Source organism: Palaemon carinicauda, chromosome 16, assembly GCF_036898095.1.
Source record: "Palaemon carinicauda isolate YSFRI2023 chromosome 16, ASM3689809v2, whole genome shotgun sequence".
Classification (NCBI taxonomy): Eukaryota; Metazoa; Arthropoda; class Malacostraca; order Decapoda; family Palaemonidae; genus Palaemon; species Palaemon carinicauda.
The window spans coordinates 116,137,426-116,152,425 of record NC_090740.1 but is presented as its reverse complement, the minus strand read 5'-3'; the positions used below and the strand labels follow the sequence as shown (position 1 = coordinate 116,152,425).

The window sequence follows — 15,000 nt, the reverse complement described above, 5'->3', positions numbered from 1 at the left end:
TTCTCTCTTTTGCGTAACTTTAGTTTCGCATTCGCCTCCTTTTCTCTGTTTTTCTTCCTTCTTCTTTCGTTTTATCTTCTCTTTTTTCTCTTTGTCTTTCTTTATTCTTTTATTCTCTCTTTTGCGTAACTTTAGTTTCGCATTCGCCTCCTTTTCTCTGTTTTTCTTCCTTCTTCTTTCGTTTTATCTTCTCTTTTTTCTCTTTGTCTTTCTTTATTCTTTCATTCTCTCTTTTGCGTATCTTTAGTTTCGCGTTCTCCTCCTTTTCTCTCTGTTTTTCTTCTTTCTCCTTTCGTTTTATCTTCTCTTTTTTCTCTTTGTCTTTTTTTATTCTTTTATTCTCTCTTTTGCGTAACTCAAGTACCCAGTGTTTGAAGACTTCTTCAGATTCCTGACTCTGAAGACGCCAAGCTACTTTTGGTCTCCGGAGCTCTTTGCATCTCTGCAGATTCCGCGTAGGAAAAGCGATTGAAATAGTATGTGGAGGACATGAAGACTCCACAAGATTCTCCTTCTGGATTGGGTTTGAGGATCTTGTTTTCTTCTTGAGCCTTTGCGCGGAAAATTCCGTTTTAGTCTTGTTAATATTCAAATGTCTTTAAATACACACACACATACACACACTCACACAACAAAAATGAATTATTTTCCACAAAAAAATCGTGAAAATGCCACGGAAAATAATCTTCCATAGAAATCCAACTTCAAGATTTCAGTTGTAGTCTCAAATGTTTTGCATCGGTTCGGAAGGCTTCAGGCTAAGTTCTGGAGACATGCTGCAGAATGTCTTCTTGAATCTTTTCTGTCTTTGAGCCGGATTTCCATTAAGGAATTCTTCCGAAGTGACAGCTTCAATTGTTTTTCCTACGCCATATCGCCCACGTCTCCAGTCAGGAGCTTGGAGCCTTTTGGAGTCTGGAAGTCTTCCAAAGCCTTTTGGAGTCGTGACGTCTTCAAAAGCCTTCTGGAGTCAGGAAGTATTTGAAAGCGTTCTGGAGTCAGGAAGTCTTCAAAAGCCTTCTGGAGTCGAAAAGTCTTCAAACTCCGATCCCATCGCAAATCGTCGTTTCTAGAAACATTGCTACGTCACACCGAATCTACCGTATCTTAAAATGGAAAACTTTTGCAATTATTGTGTTTTGTACGGGAAAGCGTTTGCCTTCTCCCGTGAGACAAACTCTTATTTGTTATGGATGTTGTGGTATTTTATGTTATCGATCGTACTTTTGCTGTTGCTGTTCATTTCGCTCATCAAAACAACCAGAGAGGATCTCTTGACGAAAGTCAATCGAGACAAAACGAGAGGACGCTTCACAAAGAAATCTAACACGGCACAAAACAATGTCGTACGGTTTCTCGACAAATGAAGAGGATTTGCAGGAAACTAATCTGGACGTAGATCATCTGTTGTCTGAGAATGATGGTATAAGTCAATTTTATTCTGAGGCTTTTACCAAATGCAGGATCGAAACGGAAAGTTTACATGGTGATAGAAAAGTAATTGGGAAGACCGAGAGAGAAGAAGGTAGGAATGACAAAGGAGAACTTAATTTTAAAGGAAACGTAAGGCTATCAGACGCTGGAACTATTGAAAAAATTGATTTACTGGCAAGTCAAATAAGCGTCCTTAAATGGGAAATTGAACTTCTCCAGAAACAACAAGAGGAGGTAAAAGAGAAAACATAGAAAACAGGGAAAGGATACAAGCTTTAGAAGCTCAGCTGATTAAGGAAAGGAAGACTCGCAGGGTGGAATTGATGGGGATGCAAGAAAAAGAAAAGGAGATAAGAATGAGGACGGAAAGAAAGGGAGAGGAGGAAAAAACAGAAAAAGAAGAGATAAAAATTATGAAGAAAAGAAAAAGGAGAAGAGATAAATATAGCGAAGAAGAAAGCGCAAGTTGGGGGGAACGCTTTTGGGAAAGTTTAATATTATATTTGATGTGGAAGCATCAACTAATGAAGACAGGGGTGAAAAAATGTGAAAGAATATTGAGTAAGTCGAAAAGGAAATTAATATTGAGGAAAAGAGCGAAAGGAAGGAAAATTTGAGGTTACAGGAAAGCAAAAGAGAGTTGAAAGAAAATGAGCAAAGAACCGGGGGAAAAGGGAAGAAAGAAGACAAAGAGAGAGTTAAGGAGGAGAAAAGGAGGAGGAAAGAATTGGAGAAATATGAGAAAATATTAGATAAGGTGGCAAAGATGAGGAAAAGAGCAGAAGAAATAAAGATCCGACAAATTATAGATCTATAAATTTTCTAAATAAAAACTCATATGGGTTGGACATAATATTATTCCCTTTTAAATATTTTTTGTTGCCGAAGTTTTTAAGGGAAAAGAGGATGATACACAAGATGGAGAAAATTATGAGGACGACAAAAGCCGAGAAAAAAATATATAAAAAACTGGAAAAGAATCTGAAAATTTTGGAGGAGATGAGACTGAAGGAAATTGAAAGGGAGAGGAGAGACAAGATGAAGGAAAGGGAGGAAGAAAGGCATAGCAAAAAGGAGGAGGATATCAATGTAAGGCCAGAGGAAGGTGAATTTGAAATGATTGAAATAAGGAAAGAAAAGGAGAGTAGAAAGAAGATACGAATAAGGGATGCAAAGAAGAGAGAGGAGAAAGAAAGAGAAAAGGAGATAAGATTGACGAAGGAAAGGAAGAAGAAGAGAAGAATGAAGGAAATAATAAAAGATATAGGAAGAAAGAAGAAAAATAAAAAATGAAGAAGAGGAAGGTGGCAATATGCGAAAGTCTATTGCGCTTGTTGGAAAGGAAAATGAATGAAAATTTGAAGTTAGAGGAAGACAAAAGGGAGTGGAAAGAGACAGAGCCAAAAATGGGGGAAAGGGGAAGAAAGAAGGGAAGAAAGAAGAGAAAAAGAGAGTTAAGGAGGAGAAAAGAAGGAGGAAAGAATTGGAGAAATATCAGAAAATGTTAGATAAGGTGGTAAAAATAGAGAAAAAAGTCGAAGAAAGGAAAGTGCAGCAGATGATAGATCTAATAGATTCAAATCAAAACGCATCTCGTTGGAATGTAATATTATTCCTTTTTAAATGTTTCTTGTTGCCGGATTTCATAAAAAGAAAGATGATTGAGCGTAAGAGGGAAAAAAAGATGAGGACGACGAAAGACGCGGAAAAATTATTTAAAAAAAGGGAAAAGAATTTGAAAAATTTGAAGATGAGATGGAAGAAAATTGTAAGGGAGAGGGAAGAGAAAAAGAAAAGAGAGGAGTTGAAAGAAAGGAAGGAGGAAGAAAGGCATAGCGAAAAGGGAAATTATATCAATGTAAGGCCAGAAGAAGGCAAAAATGAAATGAGTGAAATAGGGAAAGAGAAAGAGAGAAAAGAGAAGATAAGAATGAGGAATGCAACGGAGAGAGAGGAGAAAAAGAGAGAAAAGGAGAAGATAAGAATGAGGAAAGAAAGGATGAAAGAAGAGAAAATGAGATTAAAGGAGGAAAAGTCAACTGCGAAAGAAAAGGAGAAGAGAGAAAATGAAAGAAATGCAAAGTTTAAGGAACGCGAAAAAAAGAGGAAAGAGAAAGAGAAACAAAAGATGAAAGAAATTGAAAAAGTAAAGAAAGAAAAACAAAAGATGAAAGAAATTGAAAAAGTAAAGAAAGAAAAACAAAAGATAGTGGAAGAAAAAAAGAAAGAAAAGGAGAAAAAGGCGAGGTTGAAAGAACTCGAAAAGCAGAAAAAAGAGAAACAAAAGAAACTGAAAGAAAAAAAGAGAGAAAAGGAGAAAAATGCGAGGTTGAAAGAGCTCGAAAAAGAGAAGAAAAAGAAAAAGAAACAAAAGATGAAAGAAATTAAAAAAGAGAAGAAAGAAAAGCAAAAGAAAGTGAAAGAAAAGAAGAAAGAAAAGGAGAAAAATGCGAGGTTTAGGGAACTCGAAAAAAAGAAGAAAGAGAAAGCAAAACAAAAGAAACTGAAAGAAAAAATGAGAGAAAGGGAGAAAAATGCGAGGTTGAAAGAACTCGAAAAGCAGAAAAAAGAGAAACAAAAGATAGTGAAAGATAAGAAAAAAGAAAAGGAGAAAAATGCGAGGTTGAAAGAACTCGAAAAAAGAAGAAAGAGAAACTAAGGATACGGAAAGAAAAAAAAGAGAAAATGAGAAAAATATGAGGTTGAAAGGAATTGAAAAAGAGAATAAAAACAAAGAGAAAGAGAAACAAAATATACTGAAAGAAAAAGAAAAGGGAGAAAAATGCGAGGTTTAAAGAACTCAAAATTTGTGGCTAAACCCCTCAGCTTAAGTGGTGCTTGGACTAACTGAAAAGGGTGGATCTGCAGAGGGAAGGACCTGGCTGATTCTAGTATGCTATGTACCTTGATGGGGTGTACAGGGCCTTTGTCAAGTGTACAAATGGTCGGATATCTAGATCTATTCTTTCGGATACCAACCTTCGGGTAGTTCTGGGGGAATAATCTAGAAGACCGGCTCTGCAGAGGGATGAAGCTGGGATTCTTCTAGTATGCAGACTAGTTCTTGGAGGTTGGGCCAAAACCATATTACTGGGGAAAAAAGCTGCAGCATCATTTTGAGGGTGGTATTTATATTTAGGTGAAAAGTAGCAGCAGCTAAGATTTAGATAATAGTTGTTTTGTTTGAGAATATGAGAAATGGAAAATAGGGGATTAAAGATCAGCATGAACAAGACGGAGTATTTGAGATTGAAAAATGGCGAGAATAGGGAAGTTAGTTTACAAGGAGAGAGATTGAAAAGAGTTGAAAATTTCAGGTATTTAGAATCAACAGTTACGGAGGATGGTGATCTGGGGGCAGAAATAAACCACAGAATACAAGCAGGATGGAAGAATTGGAAAGAAGTGCATGGAGTGCTATGCGACAGGAGAATAGGGGTTAAGTTGAAAGGTAAAGTACACAGGATAGTTGTGAGACCGGCAATGATGTTTGGAGCGGAGACGTGGGCAATAAAGAAGACAGAAGAGAAGAAGATGGATGTGGCAGAGATGAGAATGTTGAGATGGATGTGTGGGGTGACAAGAAGAGATAAGATATGTAATGAGGTAATCAGGAGTACCACAGTAGTTAGAAAACTATCAGATAACATCCAAGGTAGTAGACTGAGGTGGTACAGTCATGTCATGAGAAGATATGAACAGTATATTGGGAGGAGAGTAATGTAAATGGAGGTACAGGGAACAAGAAGGAAAGGGAGACCAAAGTGAAGGTGGGTGGACTGTATGAAGGATGACCTTCGATCAAAGGGATTAACCGGTGATGAGGTATGGGACAGAGGTAGATGGAGAAAGCTGACCAGAAACATCGACCCACATAGAAGTGGGAAAAGATGTTAACAAAGAAGAAGAAGAAGAAGTTTGAGAATAAGAGGCCTTAGGACGATTGTTAGCCCGACTGCTCAACTTGAAGGATGTTTAGCTTTGCAGAGGGAAGGACCTGGCTGATTCTAGTATGCTATGTATCTTGATGCGGTGTACAGGGCCTTTGTCAAGTGTACAATATGGTCGGATATCTAGATCTATTCTTTCGGATACCAACCTTTGGGTGGTTCTGGGGGAATAATCTAGAAGACCGGCTCAGCAGAGGGATGAAGATGGGATTCTTCTAGTATGCAGACTAGTTCTTGGAGGTTGGGCCAAAACCATATTACTGGGGAAAAAAGCTGCATCATCTTTTTTGGGGCTGGCATTTATAGTTATCTGAAGAGCTTCTTCTTATTTGGCTACATCTTTTCCCACTTCCATGTGGGATCGATGTTTCTGGTCAGCTTTCTGCATCTACCTCTGTCCCACACCTCATCACCAGTTAATCCCTTTGATCGAAGGTCATCAATGGTATAGTCCACCCACCTTCGCTTTGGTCTCCCTAGCCTTCTTGTTCCCTGTAACTCCATTTCCATTACTCTCCTCCCAATATACTGTTCATCTCTTCTCATGAAATGACCGTACCAACTCAGTCTACTTTCTTGGATCTCATCTGATAGTTTTCTAACTCCTGTGGTACCCCTAATTACTTCAGTCCGTATCTTATCTCTTCTTGTCACTCCACACATCCATCTCAACATTCTCATCTCTGCCACATCCATCTTCTTCTCTTCTGTCTTATTTGTTGCTCACGTCTCTGCTCCAAACATCATTGCCGGCCTCACAACTATCCTGTGTACTTTACCTTTCAAGTTTAACTATATTTTCCTGTCGCATAGTACTCCAAGCACTTTTTTCCAATTCTTCCATCCTACTTGTATTCTGTGGTTTATTTCTGGCCCAAGATCACCATCCTCTGCAACTGTTGATCCTAAATACCTAAAATTTTCAACTCTTTTCTATCTCTCTCCTTGTAAACTAACTTCCCCATTCTCGCCATTTTTCAATCTCAAATACTCTATCTTTTTCCTGCTGATCTTCAATTCTCTATTTTCCATTTCTCTTCTCCACTCCTCCAGTTTCTCTTCTACTACCTCTCGCCCAGTGCTACACAGTATAACATCATCAGCAAAAAGCATACACTAAGAAGACTGATCTCTAATACCTTGTGTTACTACAGCCATGAGAAGATATGAACAGTATATTGGGAGGAGAGTGATGGAAATGGAGGTACAGGGAACGAGAAGGAGAGGGAGACCAAAGCGAAGGTGGGTGGACTGTATCAAGGATGACATTCGATCAAAGGGATTAACCGGTGATGAGGTATAGGACAGAGGTAGATGGAGAAAGCTGACCAGAAACATCGACCCCACATAGAAGTGGGAAAAGATGTTAACAAAGAAGAAGAAGTAGTTTGAGAATAAGAGGCCTTAGGACGATTGTTAGCCCGACTGCTCAACTTAAAGGATGTTTGGCTTTGCAGAGGGAAGGACCTGGCTGATTCAAGTATGTTCTGTACCTTGATGGGGTGTACAGGGCCTTAGTCAAGTGTACAACATGGTCGGATATCTAGATCTATTTTTTCGGATACCAACCTTCGGGTGGTTCTGGGGGAATAATCTAGAAGACCGGCTCAGCAGAGGGATGAAGATGGGATTCTTCTAGTATGCAGACTAGTTCTTGGAGGTTGGGCCAAAACCATATTACTGGGGAAAAAAGCTGCATCATCATTTTGAGGGTGGTATTCATAGTTATGTGAAGAGCTTCTTCTTCTTTGTCTACATCTTTTCCCACTTCTATGTGGGATCGATGTTTATGGTCAGCTTTCTCCATCTACCTTTGTCCCACACCTCATCACCAGTTAATCCCTTTCATCGAAGGTCATCATTGATACAGTCCACCCACCTTCACTTTGGTCTCCCTTGCCTTCTCGTTCCCTGTACCTCCATTTCCATTACTCTCCTCCCAATATACTGTTCATCTCTTCTCATGAAATAACCGTACCACCTCAGTCTACTTTCTTGGATCTCATCTGATAGTTTTCTAACTTCTGTGGTACCCCTAATTACTTTAGTCCATATCTTATCTCTTCTTGTCACCCCACACATCCATCTCAACATTCTCATCTCTACCACATCCATCTTCTTCTCTTCTGTCTTCTTTATTGCCCACATCTCTGCTCCAAACATCATTGCTGGTCTCACAACTGCCCTGTGTACTTTAACTTTCAACTTAACCCCTATTTTCCTGTCGCATAGTACTCCAAGCACTTTTTTCCAATTCTTCCATCCTACTTGTATTCTGTGGTTTATTTCTGGCCCAAGATCACCATCCTCTGCAACTGTTGATCCTGAATACCTAAAATTTTCAACTCTTTTCTATCTCTCTCCTTGTAAACTAACTTCCCCATTCTCGCCATTTTTCAATCTCAAATACTCTATCTTTTTCCTGCTGATCTTCAATCCTCTATTTTCCATTTCTCTTCTCCACTCCTCCAGTTTCTCTTCTACTACCTCTCGCCCAGTGCTACACAGTATAACATCATCAGCAAAAAGCATACACTAAGAAGACTGATCTCTAATACCTTGTGTTACTACAGCCATGAGAAGATATGAACAGTATATTGGGAGGAGAGTGATGGAAATGGAGTTACAGGGAACGAGAAGGGGAGGGAGACCAAAGCAAAGGTGGGTGGACTGTATCAAGGATGACATTCGATCAAAGGGATTAACCGGTGATGAGGTATAGGACAGAGGTAGATGGAGAAAGCTGACCAGAAACATCGACCCCACATAGAAGTGGGAAAAGATGTTAACAAAGAAGAAGAAGTAGTTTGAGAATAAGAGGCCTTAGGACGATTGTTAGCCTGACTGTTCAACTTAAAGGATGTTTGGCTTTGCAGAGGGAAGGAACCTAGATGATTCAAGTATGCTCTGTACCTTGATGGGGTGTACAGGGCCTTAGTCAAGTGTACAACATGGTCGGATATCTAGATCTATTTTTTCGGATACCAACCTTCGGGTGGTTCTGGGGGAATAATCTAGAAGACCGGCTCAGCAGAGGGATGAAGCTGGGATTCTTCTAGTATGCAGACTAGTTCTTGGAGGTTGGGCCAAAACCATATTACTGGGGAAAAAAGCTGCATCATCATTTTGAGGGTGGTATTCATAGTTATGTGAAGAGCTTCTTCTTCTTTGTCTACATCTTTTCCCACTTCTATGTGGGATCGATGTTTCTGGTCAGCTTTCTCCATCTACCTTTGTCCCACACCTCATCACCAGTTAATCCCTTTCATCGAAGGTCATCATTGATACAGTCCACCCACCTTCACTTTGGTCTCCCTTGCCTTCTCGTTCCCTGTACCTCCATTTCCATTACTCTCCTCCCAATATACTGTTCATCTCTTCTCATGAAATGACCGTACCACCTCAGTCTACTTTCTTGGATCTCATCTGATAGTTTTCTAACTTCTGTGGTACCCCTAATTACTTTAGTCCATATCTTATCTCTTCTTGTCACCCCACACATCCATCTCAACATTCTCATCTCTGCCACATCTATCTTCTTCTCTTCTGTCTTCTTTATTGCCCACATCTCTGCTCCAAACATCATTGCTGGTCTCACAACTGCCCTGTGTACTTTAACTTTCAACTTAACCCCTATTTTCCTGTCGCAGAGTACTCCACACACTTTTTTCAAATTCTTCCATCCTGGCCTTAGGACGATTGTTAGCCTGACTGCTCAACTTAAAGGATGTTTGGCTTTGCAGAGGGAAGGAACCTAGCTGATTCTAGTATGCTATGTACCTTGATGAGGTGTACAGGGCCTTTGTCAAGTGTACAATATGGTCGGATATCTAGATCTATTTTTTCGGATACCAACCTTCGGGTGGTTCTGGGGGAATAATCTAGATGACCAGCTCTGCAGAGGGATGAAGCTGGGATTCTTCTAGTATGCAGACTAGTTCTTGGATGTTGGGCCAAAACCATATTCCTGGGGAAAAAAGCTGCATCATCTTTTTGAGGGTGGCACTTACAGTTAGGTGAAGAGCTTCTTCATCATCTTCTTTGTCTACATCTTTTCCCACTTCTATGTGGGGTCGATGTTTCTGGTCAGCTTTCTCCACCACTTCTGTCCCACACCTCATCACCAGTTAATCCCTTTGATTGTAGGTCATCCTTGATACAGTCCACCCACCTTCGCTTTAGTATCTCTCACCTTCTCGTTCCCCGTACCTCCATTTACATTACTTCCCTCCCAATATACTGATCATCTCTTCTCATGACATGACCGTACCACCTCAGTCTACTTTCTTGGATCTCATCTGATAGTTTTCTAACTACTGTGGTACCCCTAATTACCTTATTGCATATCTTATCTCTTCTTGTCACCCCACACATCCATCTCAACATTCTCATCTCTGCCATATCCATCTTCTTCTCTTGTCTTATTTATTGCCCACATCTCCGCTCCATACATCATTGCCGGTTTCATAACTGTCCTGTGTACTTTACCTTTCAACTTAACCCCTATTTTCATGTCGCATAGTACTCCACGCACTTTTTTTCCAATTCTTCCATCCTACTTGTATTCTGTGGTTTATTTCTGGCCCAAGATACCATCCTCTGCAACTGTCGATACTAAAGGCCTAAAATTTCATACTCTTTTCAATCTCCCTCCTTGTAAACTAACTTCCCCATTCTCGTCATTTTTCAATCTCAAATACTCTTTCTTTTTCCTGCTGATCTTCAATCCTATATTTTCCATTTCTCTTTTCCACTCCTCCAGTTTCTCTTCTACTACCTCTCGCCTAGTGCTACACAGTATAACATCATCAGCAAAAAAGCATACACCAAGAAGACTGATCTCGAATACCTTGTGTTACTACAGCCATGAGAAGAGATGAACAGTATATTGGGAGGAGAGTGATGGAAATGGAGGTACAGGGAACGAGAAGGAGAGGGAGACCAAAGCGAAGGTGGGTGGACTGTATCAAGGATGACATTCGATCAAAGGGATTAACCGGTGATGAGGTGTGAGGGAGGTAGATGGAGAAAGGTCTCTTTTCCTTGATGATGAAGATTCCTCTTGTACCGGATCTTTTTTATCTCTTTTTCTCTCTCTCTCTCACTCTCTCTCTCACTCTCACTCTCTCTCTCACTCAGTCTCTCTCTCTCTCTCTCTCTCTCTCTCTCTCTCTCTCTCTCTCTCTCTATTCCTCGATGACTAATATTCCTCCTGTACAGGATCTTTTTAATTTCTTTCTCTTTTGCTTGATGATGAAGATTTCACTTGTTCAGGATCTCTCTCTCTCTCTCTCTCTCTCTCTCTCTCTCTCTCTCTCTCTCTCTCTCTCTCTCTCTCTCTCTCTCTCTCTTTCTCTTCATTAATGACGAAGATTCCTCTTGTACATGATCTCTCTCTCTCTCTCTCTCTCTCTCTCTCTCTCTCTCTCTCTCTCTCTCTCTCTCTCTCTCTCTCTATCTATCTTTCTTTTCCTTAATGAGAAAGATTCCTCTTGTACAGGATCTCTCTCTCTCTCTCTCTCTCTCTCTCTCTCTCTCTCTCTCTCTCTCTCTCTTTTTCCTTGATGACGAAGATTCCTCTTGTACAGGATCTTTTTCATATCTTTTTCACTGTCTCTCCTTTGATGATGAAGATTCCTCTTGTTCAGGATCATTTTCATTTCTCTCTCTCAATCTCTCTCTCTCTCTCTCTCTCTCTCTCTCTCTCTCTCTCTCTCTCTCTCTCTCTCTCTCTCTTTCCTTGATGAAGATTCCTCTTGCACATGATCTCTCTCTCTCTCTCTCTCTCTCTCTCTCTCTCTCTCTCTCTCTCTCTGGCGCTCTATAATACAGGCAAATCTTGGAGGGACATTGCTGCAGTCAGCAAAAGTAAATTCCATGAGTTGGCGAAACAAGAGCTCGACCGTCTGATAACAGAGGTCTGTAGTAACTCCAAACAGTGTGACGGAAAAATATTCGCAGACATATTGAAACAATATGATCCAATAAACTGGAGAGAATCTGTGGAAAACATCAGCAAAATAATATAAGAAATTCCAAAGAAGATCCAAGTGATAAAGAGACTTATAAAGAAAGTTTAAATCAATCAACACATTCCATCAAAGAACAATAAGAAGTCCAATATGGTGAATATGCTGATTGATGCATTGGGAAAAAGAATGCCAAAATGGTGTAATACATGTAAGATATGGTATTCCATTAATAATCCTCAACAACTGATTAGAAAATGTGATGCCTGCCATGTTCCAACACACCCTACATGAGCTGAAATACAGCAAAAAATAAAAAACTAGAGACACAAAGGTATCCTGCTCAACATGCTTAGTCTGGATAGAAAATATAATTAAGTCGAGACTAAATCTACAAATAGTTGAAGAAGAAGAAGAAGAAGAAGAAGAAGAAGAAGAAGAAGAAGAGGAGAAAAATGAACAGGGTATGTGTAAGGATACAGAGGAAATCATTGATATAACTTATGATGCCATCCAACAACATACTTATGAAGAAATAAATTATCAGATGGAAACAAATAATAGACCTAAGAGAGACTACCCGGACCTACATACTTTTAGGGAAGAGCAAGAACAAGAAAAAAAAGAAAAGAAAGATATAGTCTGCAATTTGCTGAAAAGAGGGAATTGCTGATTTGGCGAAAGATGCTATTACAAGCATCCAAAGATATGCCATAATTATGAAATATATGGTACATGTGCCTATTTAGACGGATATGGAGACGAATGCAGAGATCTCCATCCAAAAATATGCAAAAACCTAAAAGGAAAAGGATGCAGTTTCAACAAAAAATGTTGATATATGCATCCTGCAACCATGAATGAAAGTAAGAAAACTCAGCAAACTGAAAAGAAAAATGAAAGCAAAAATTAAACAAAAAAGCAGGCCGCGTATATACCGTGCTATGCACCAAAGGCCCCAAGATGAGGCCTTTCAACCCAAATATGCGCATTTAGAGCCTAACTACAAAGAATGCATCTATAATGCCAGGAGTTGGTGCAGATATGGGGATAATTGCAGGTATACACACAAAAATAAATATGAAGGCGAAAGAGCAAATATAAAAGAAAAGTTGAATTTTTCAATGGCAGAATTCTGGGAAATGGAGAAAAGAACATCATATCAGAACAGGAAGGAAGCATGGGAGAATCCATATTATTACCAATATCAAATAATGGGGATGAAACACAAACCATAATAGTGATGAATGCACAGGGTTTAGTCACGAGTAACTCTAAAAAGGAAAATAGAGTTCTTAGAAGAACTAACCCAAATTGAAAAAATAGATATATTAAATATAAGTGAAACATGGTATTCTCAAGAGACTGGCAGTGATGACCAGATAAAGGGTTTCCAAACTTATAGATCAGACAGAACAAATAGGAATCAAGGGGGAACCGCAATATATGGAAGAGACATAAATCAAGGAAAAGTCTGTGAAAAATACAGCAACACAGAATGTGAATTGATTGCGGTAGAATTTGAATTTTAAAAACTAATGAATATTGTAGTTTACAGACCCCCAAATACTAAGGAGTTTGACATAATAATAGCAAAAATAAATGATATATGTAGAAACCATAAAGACTGGAATATACTCCTATCCGGAGATTTTAACTTTCCTTTCGTGGATTGGAAAGAACGGATAGAAGAAAGTGGTTGTATGTATACATATAAAAAAGAGTAATAGTAGCGCAGAAGAAAAGAGGCAATTTGAAAAGCTTCAAGATATGCTATTAGAACATAATATGCAACAAATAAACCACATTCCAACAAGAAAGGAAAATGTCCTAGATCTAGTATTTGTGAATGAGGTGAATTATGTTAAAGAAATAATAGTGTATAACACGGGAATTTCAGACCACAATGTCATAGAATTAATAGTCCATTCCAAAGCATGTGATCGCAGAATTAATCAAAGCACAAAATGTTGGGAAGGATATGGAAAATATAATTTTTATAGTAAGAATATAGAATGGTCAGAAATAAATGAAGAACTGAATAAAGAATGGAAAAATGTATTTATAAGTGATAATATACAGGTAAATACGGACATACTGTACAAAATACTGGAGAAAATTGTTGAAAAATATGTACGAAAAAAAAACAATAAACAAAAGACATGCATACCAAGAGGCAGAAGGATCTTATTTCAGAAAATTAGAAAGTGGAAGAAAAATCTTGCAAAAGAAAAAAAAATGTGTGGAAAATGATGGAAATAAAATGTAAGATAGAAAATGCAGAACAAAGGATTATATAGTCGAAAGAAAATGAAAAAAAGGGACTTAGAAGAAAGGACACTTCAAAATATAGAAAAAAAACCCCAAAGTACTTTACTAATATGCAAAAAAGATGAATAGAGGGAGATTAGAAATAGGCCCTCTAAGAATTGAAGGACGGCTAACGAATGAAAAAAAGGAAATATGCAACATATTAGCAAAAAATATATGAGTAAGTTAACGCCAAGAATTGCGAATGAGAATAATGAAACAGAAATGAGAGAAGAAAATGTTGAATATCTAACGGATATAGATATTAATGAAGCAGATATTGTCAAGGCTATAAACGAAATTAAAAATGGATCGGCAAGCCGGACCAGATGGAGCTCCAGCGATTTTGTTAAAAAAACCTGCAAACACTATCGCGAAACCGCTTGCAATACTGCTAAGACAAAGTGTAGATATGAACGAGATATATGCTAAACATAAATTAGCTTATATAACCCCTATCTTCAAAAGTGGATCAAGACTAGAGGCAAGCAATTATAGAAGTGTTAGTCTAACATCACATATTATGAAAGTGTATGAGAGGGTAATAAAAAAGAAAATAATGAATCATTTGGTTAAAAATAATTTGTTTAATATAGGTCAACACGGTTTTGTGCCCGAAAAAAGTACACAAACCCAACTGATAGCACACTATGAAAACATATACAAAAATATGATAAATGAAAAAGACACAGATGTGATCGATCTAGATTTTGCAAAAGCCTTTGACAAGGTAGACCATGATATATTAGAGAAAAAAATGAGACAGCATAATATTGTGGGAAAGATAGGAAAATGGGTAAAAGAATTCCTGCAAAACAGAAACAGATAGTAGTTGCAAATGAGAAATCGGATGAAGCTAAGGTAATATCTGGCGTACCACAAGGTACGGTATTAGCTGCACTGCTGTTTGTTATTATGATCTCAGACATAGACTGTGATGTTGAAAACTCTGTAGTGAGAAGTTTCGCCGATGACACAAGAATAAGTAGAGAAATTACTTGTGATGAAGACAGGAACTCACTACAGAGAGATCTAAACAAAATATACGAATGGGTGGAGATAAATAGGATGGTATTTAACTCCAATAAATTCGAATCAATGAATTATGGAAAAAGAGAAGGAATGGTGTATGCATACAAGGGACCTAATAACGTGACAATCACAAACAAGGAAGCAATTAAAGACCTTGGTGTAATGTTAAATAGGAATATGTTATGCAATGACCAAATAGCAACACTGTTGGCTAAATGTAAAGCAAAAATGGGAATGTTAATCAGACACTTTAAAACAAGAAAAGCTGAACACATGATTATGCTTTACAAAACTTATGTACATAG

The 15,000-nt window shown here is 38.4% G+C and overlaps 2 protein-coding genes across 2 annotated transcripts; both read left to right on the top strand.

Moving 5' to 3' along the window:
• The first annotated feature begins 1,341 nt into the window (after positions 1-1,341).
• Positions 1,342-2,727, top strand: LOC137655508 (uncharacterized). Its single transcript, XM_068389406.1, has 3 exons — positions 1,342-1,525; positions 1,654-1,895; positions 2,323-2,727. Exons 1-3 carry the CDS (start codon positions 1,342-1,344, stop codon positions 2,725-2,727), a joined length of 831 nt encoding a protein of 276 aa, XP_068245507.1.
• Positions 2,728-3,601: 874 nt separating this feature from the next.
• Positions 3,602-4,093, top strand: LOC137655507 (uncharacterized). The gene has a single exon (XM_068389404.1). It carries the CDS (start codon positions 3,602-3,604, stop codon positions 4,091-4,093), a length of 492 nt encoding a protein of 163 aa, XP_068245505.1.
• The last annotated feature ends 10,907 nt before the right edge of the window (positions 4,094-15,000 follow it).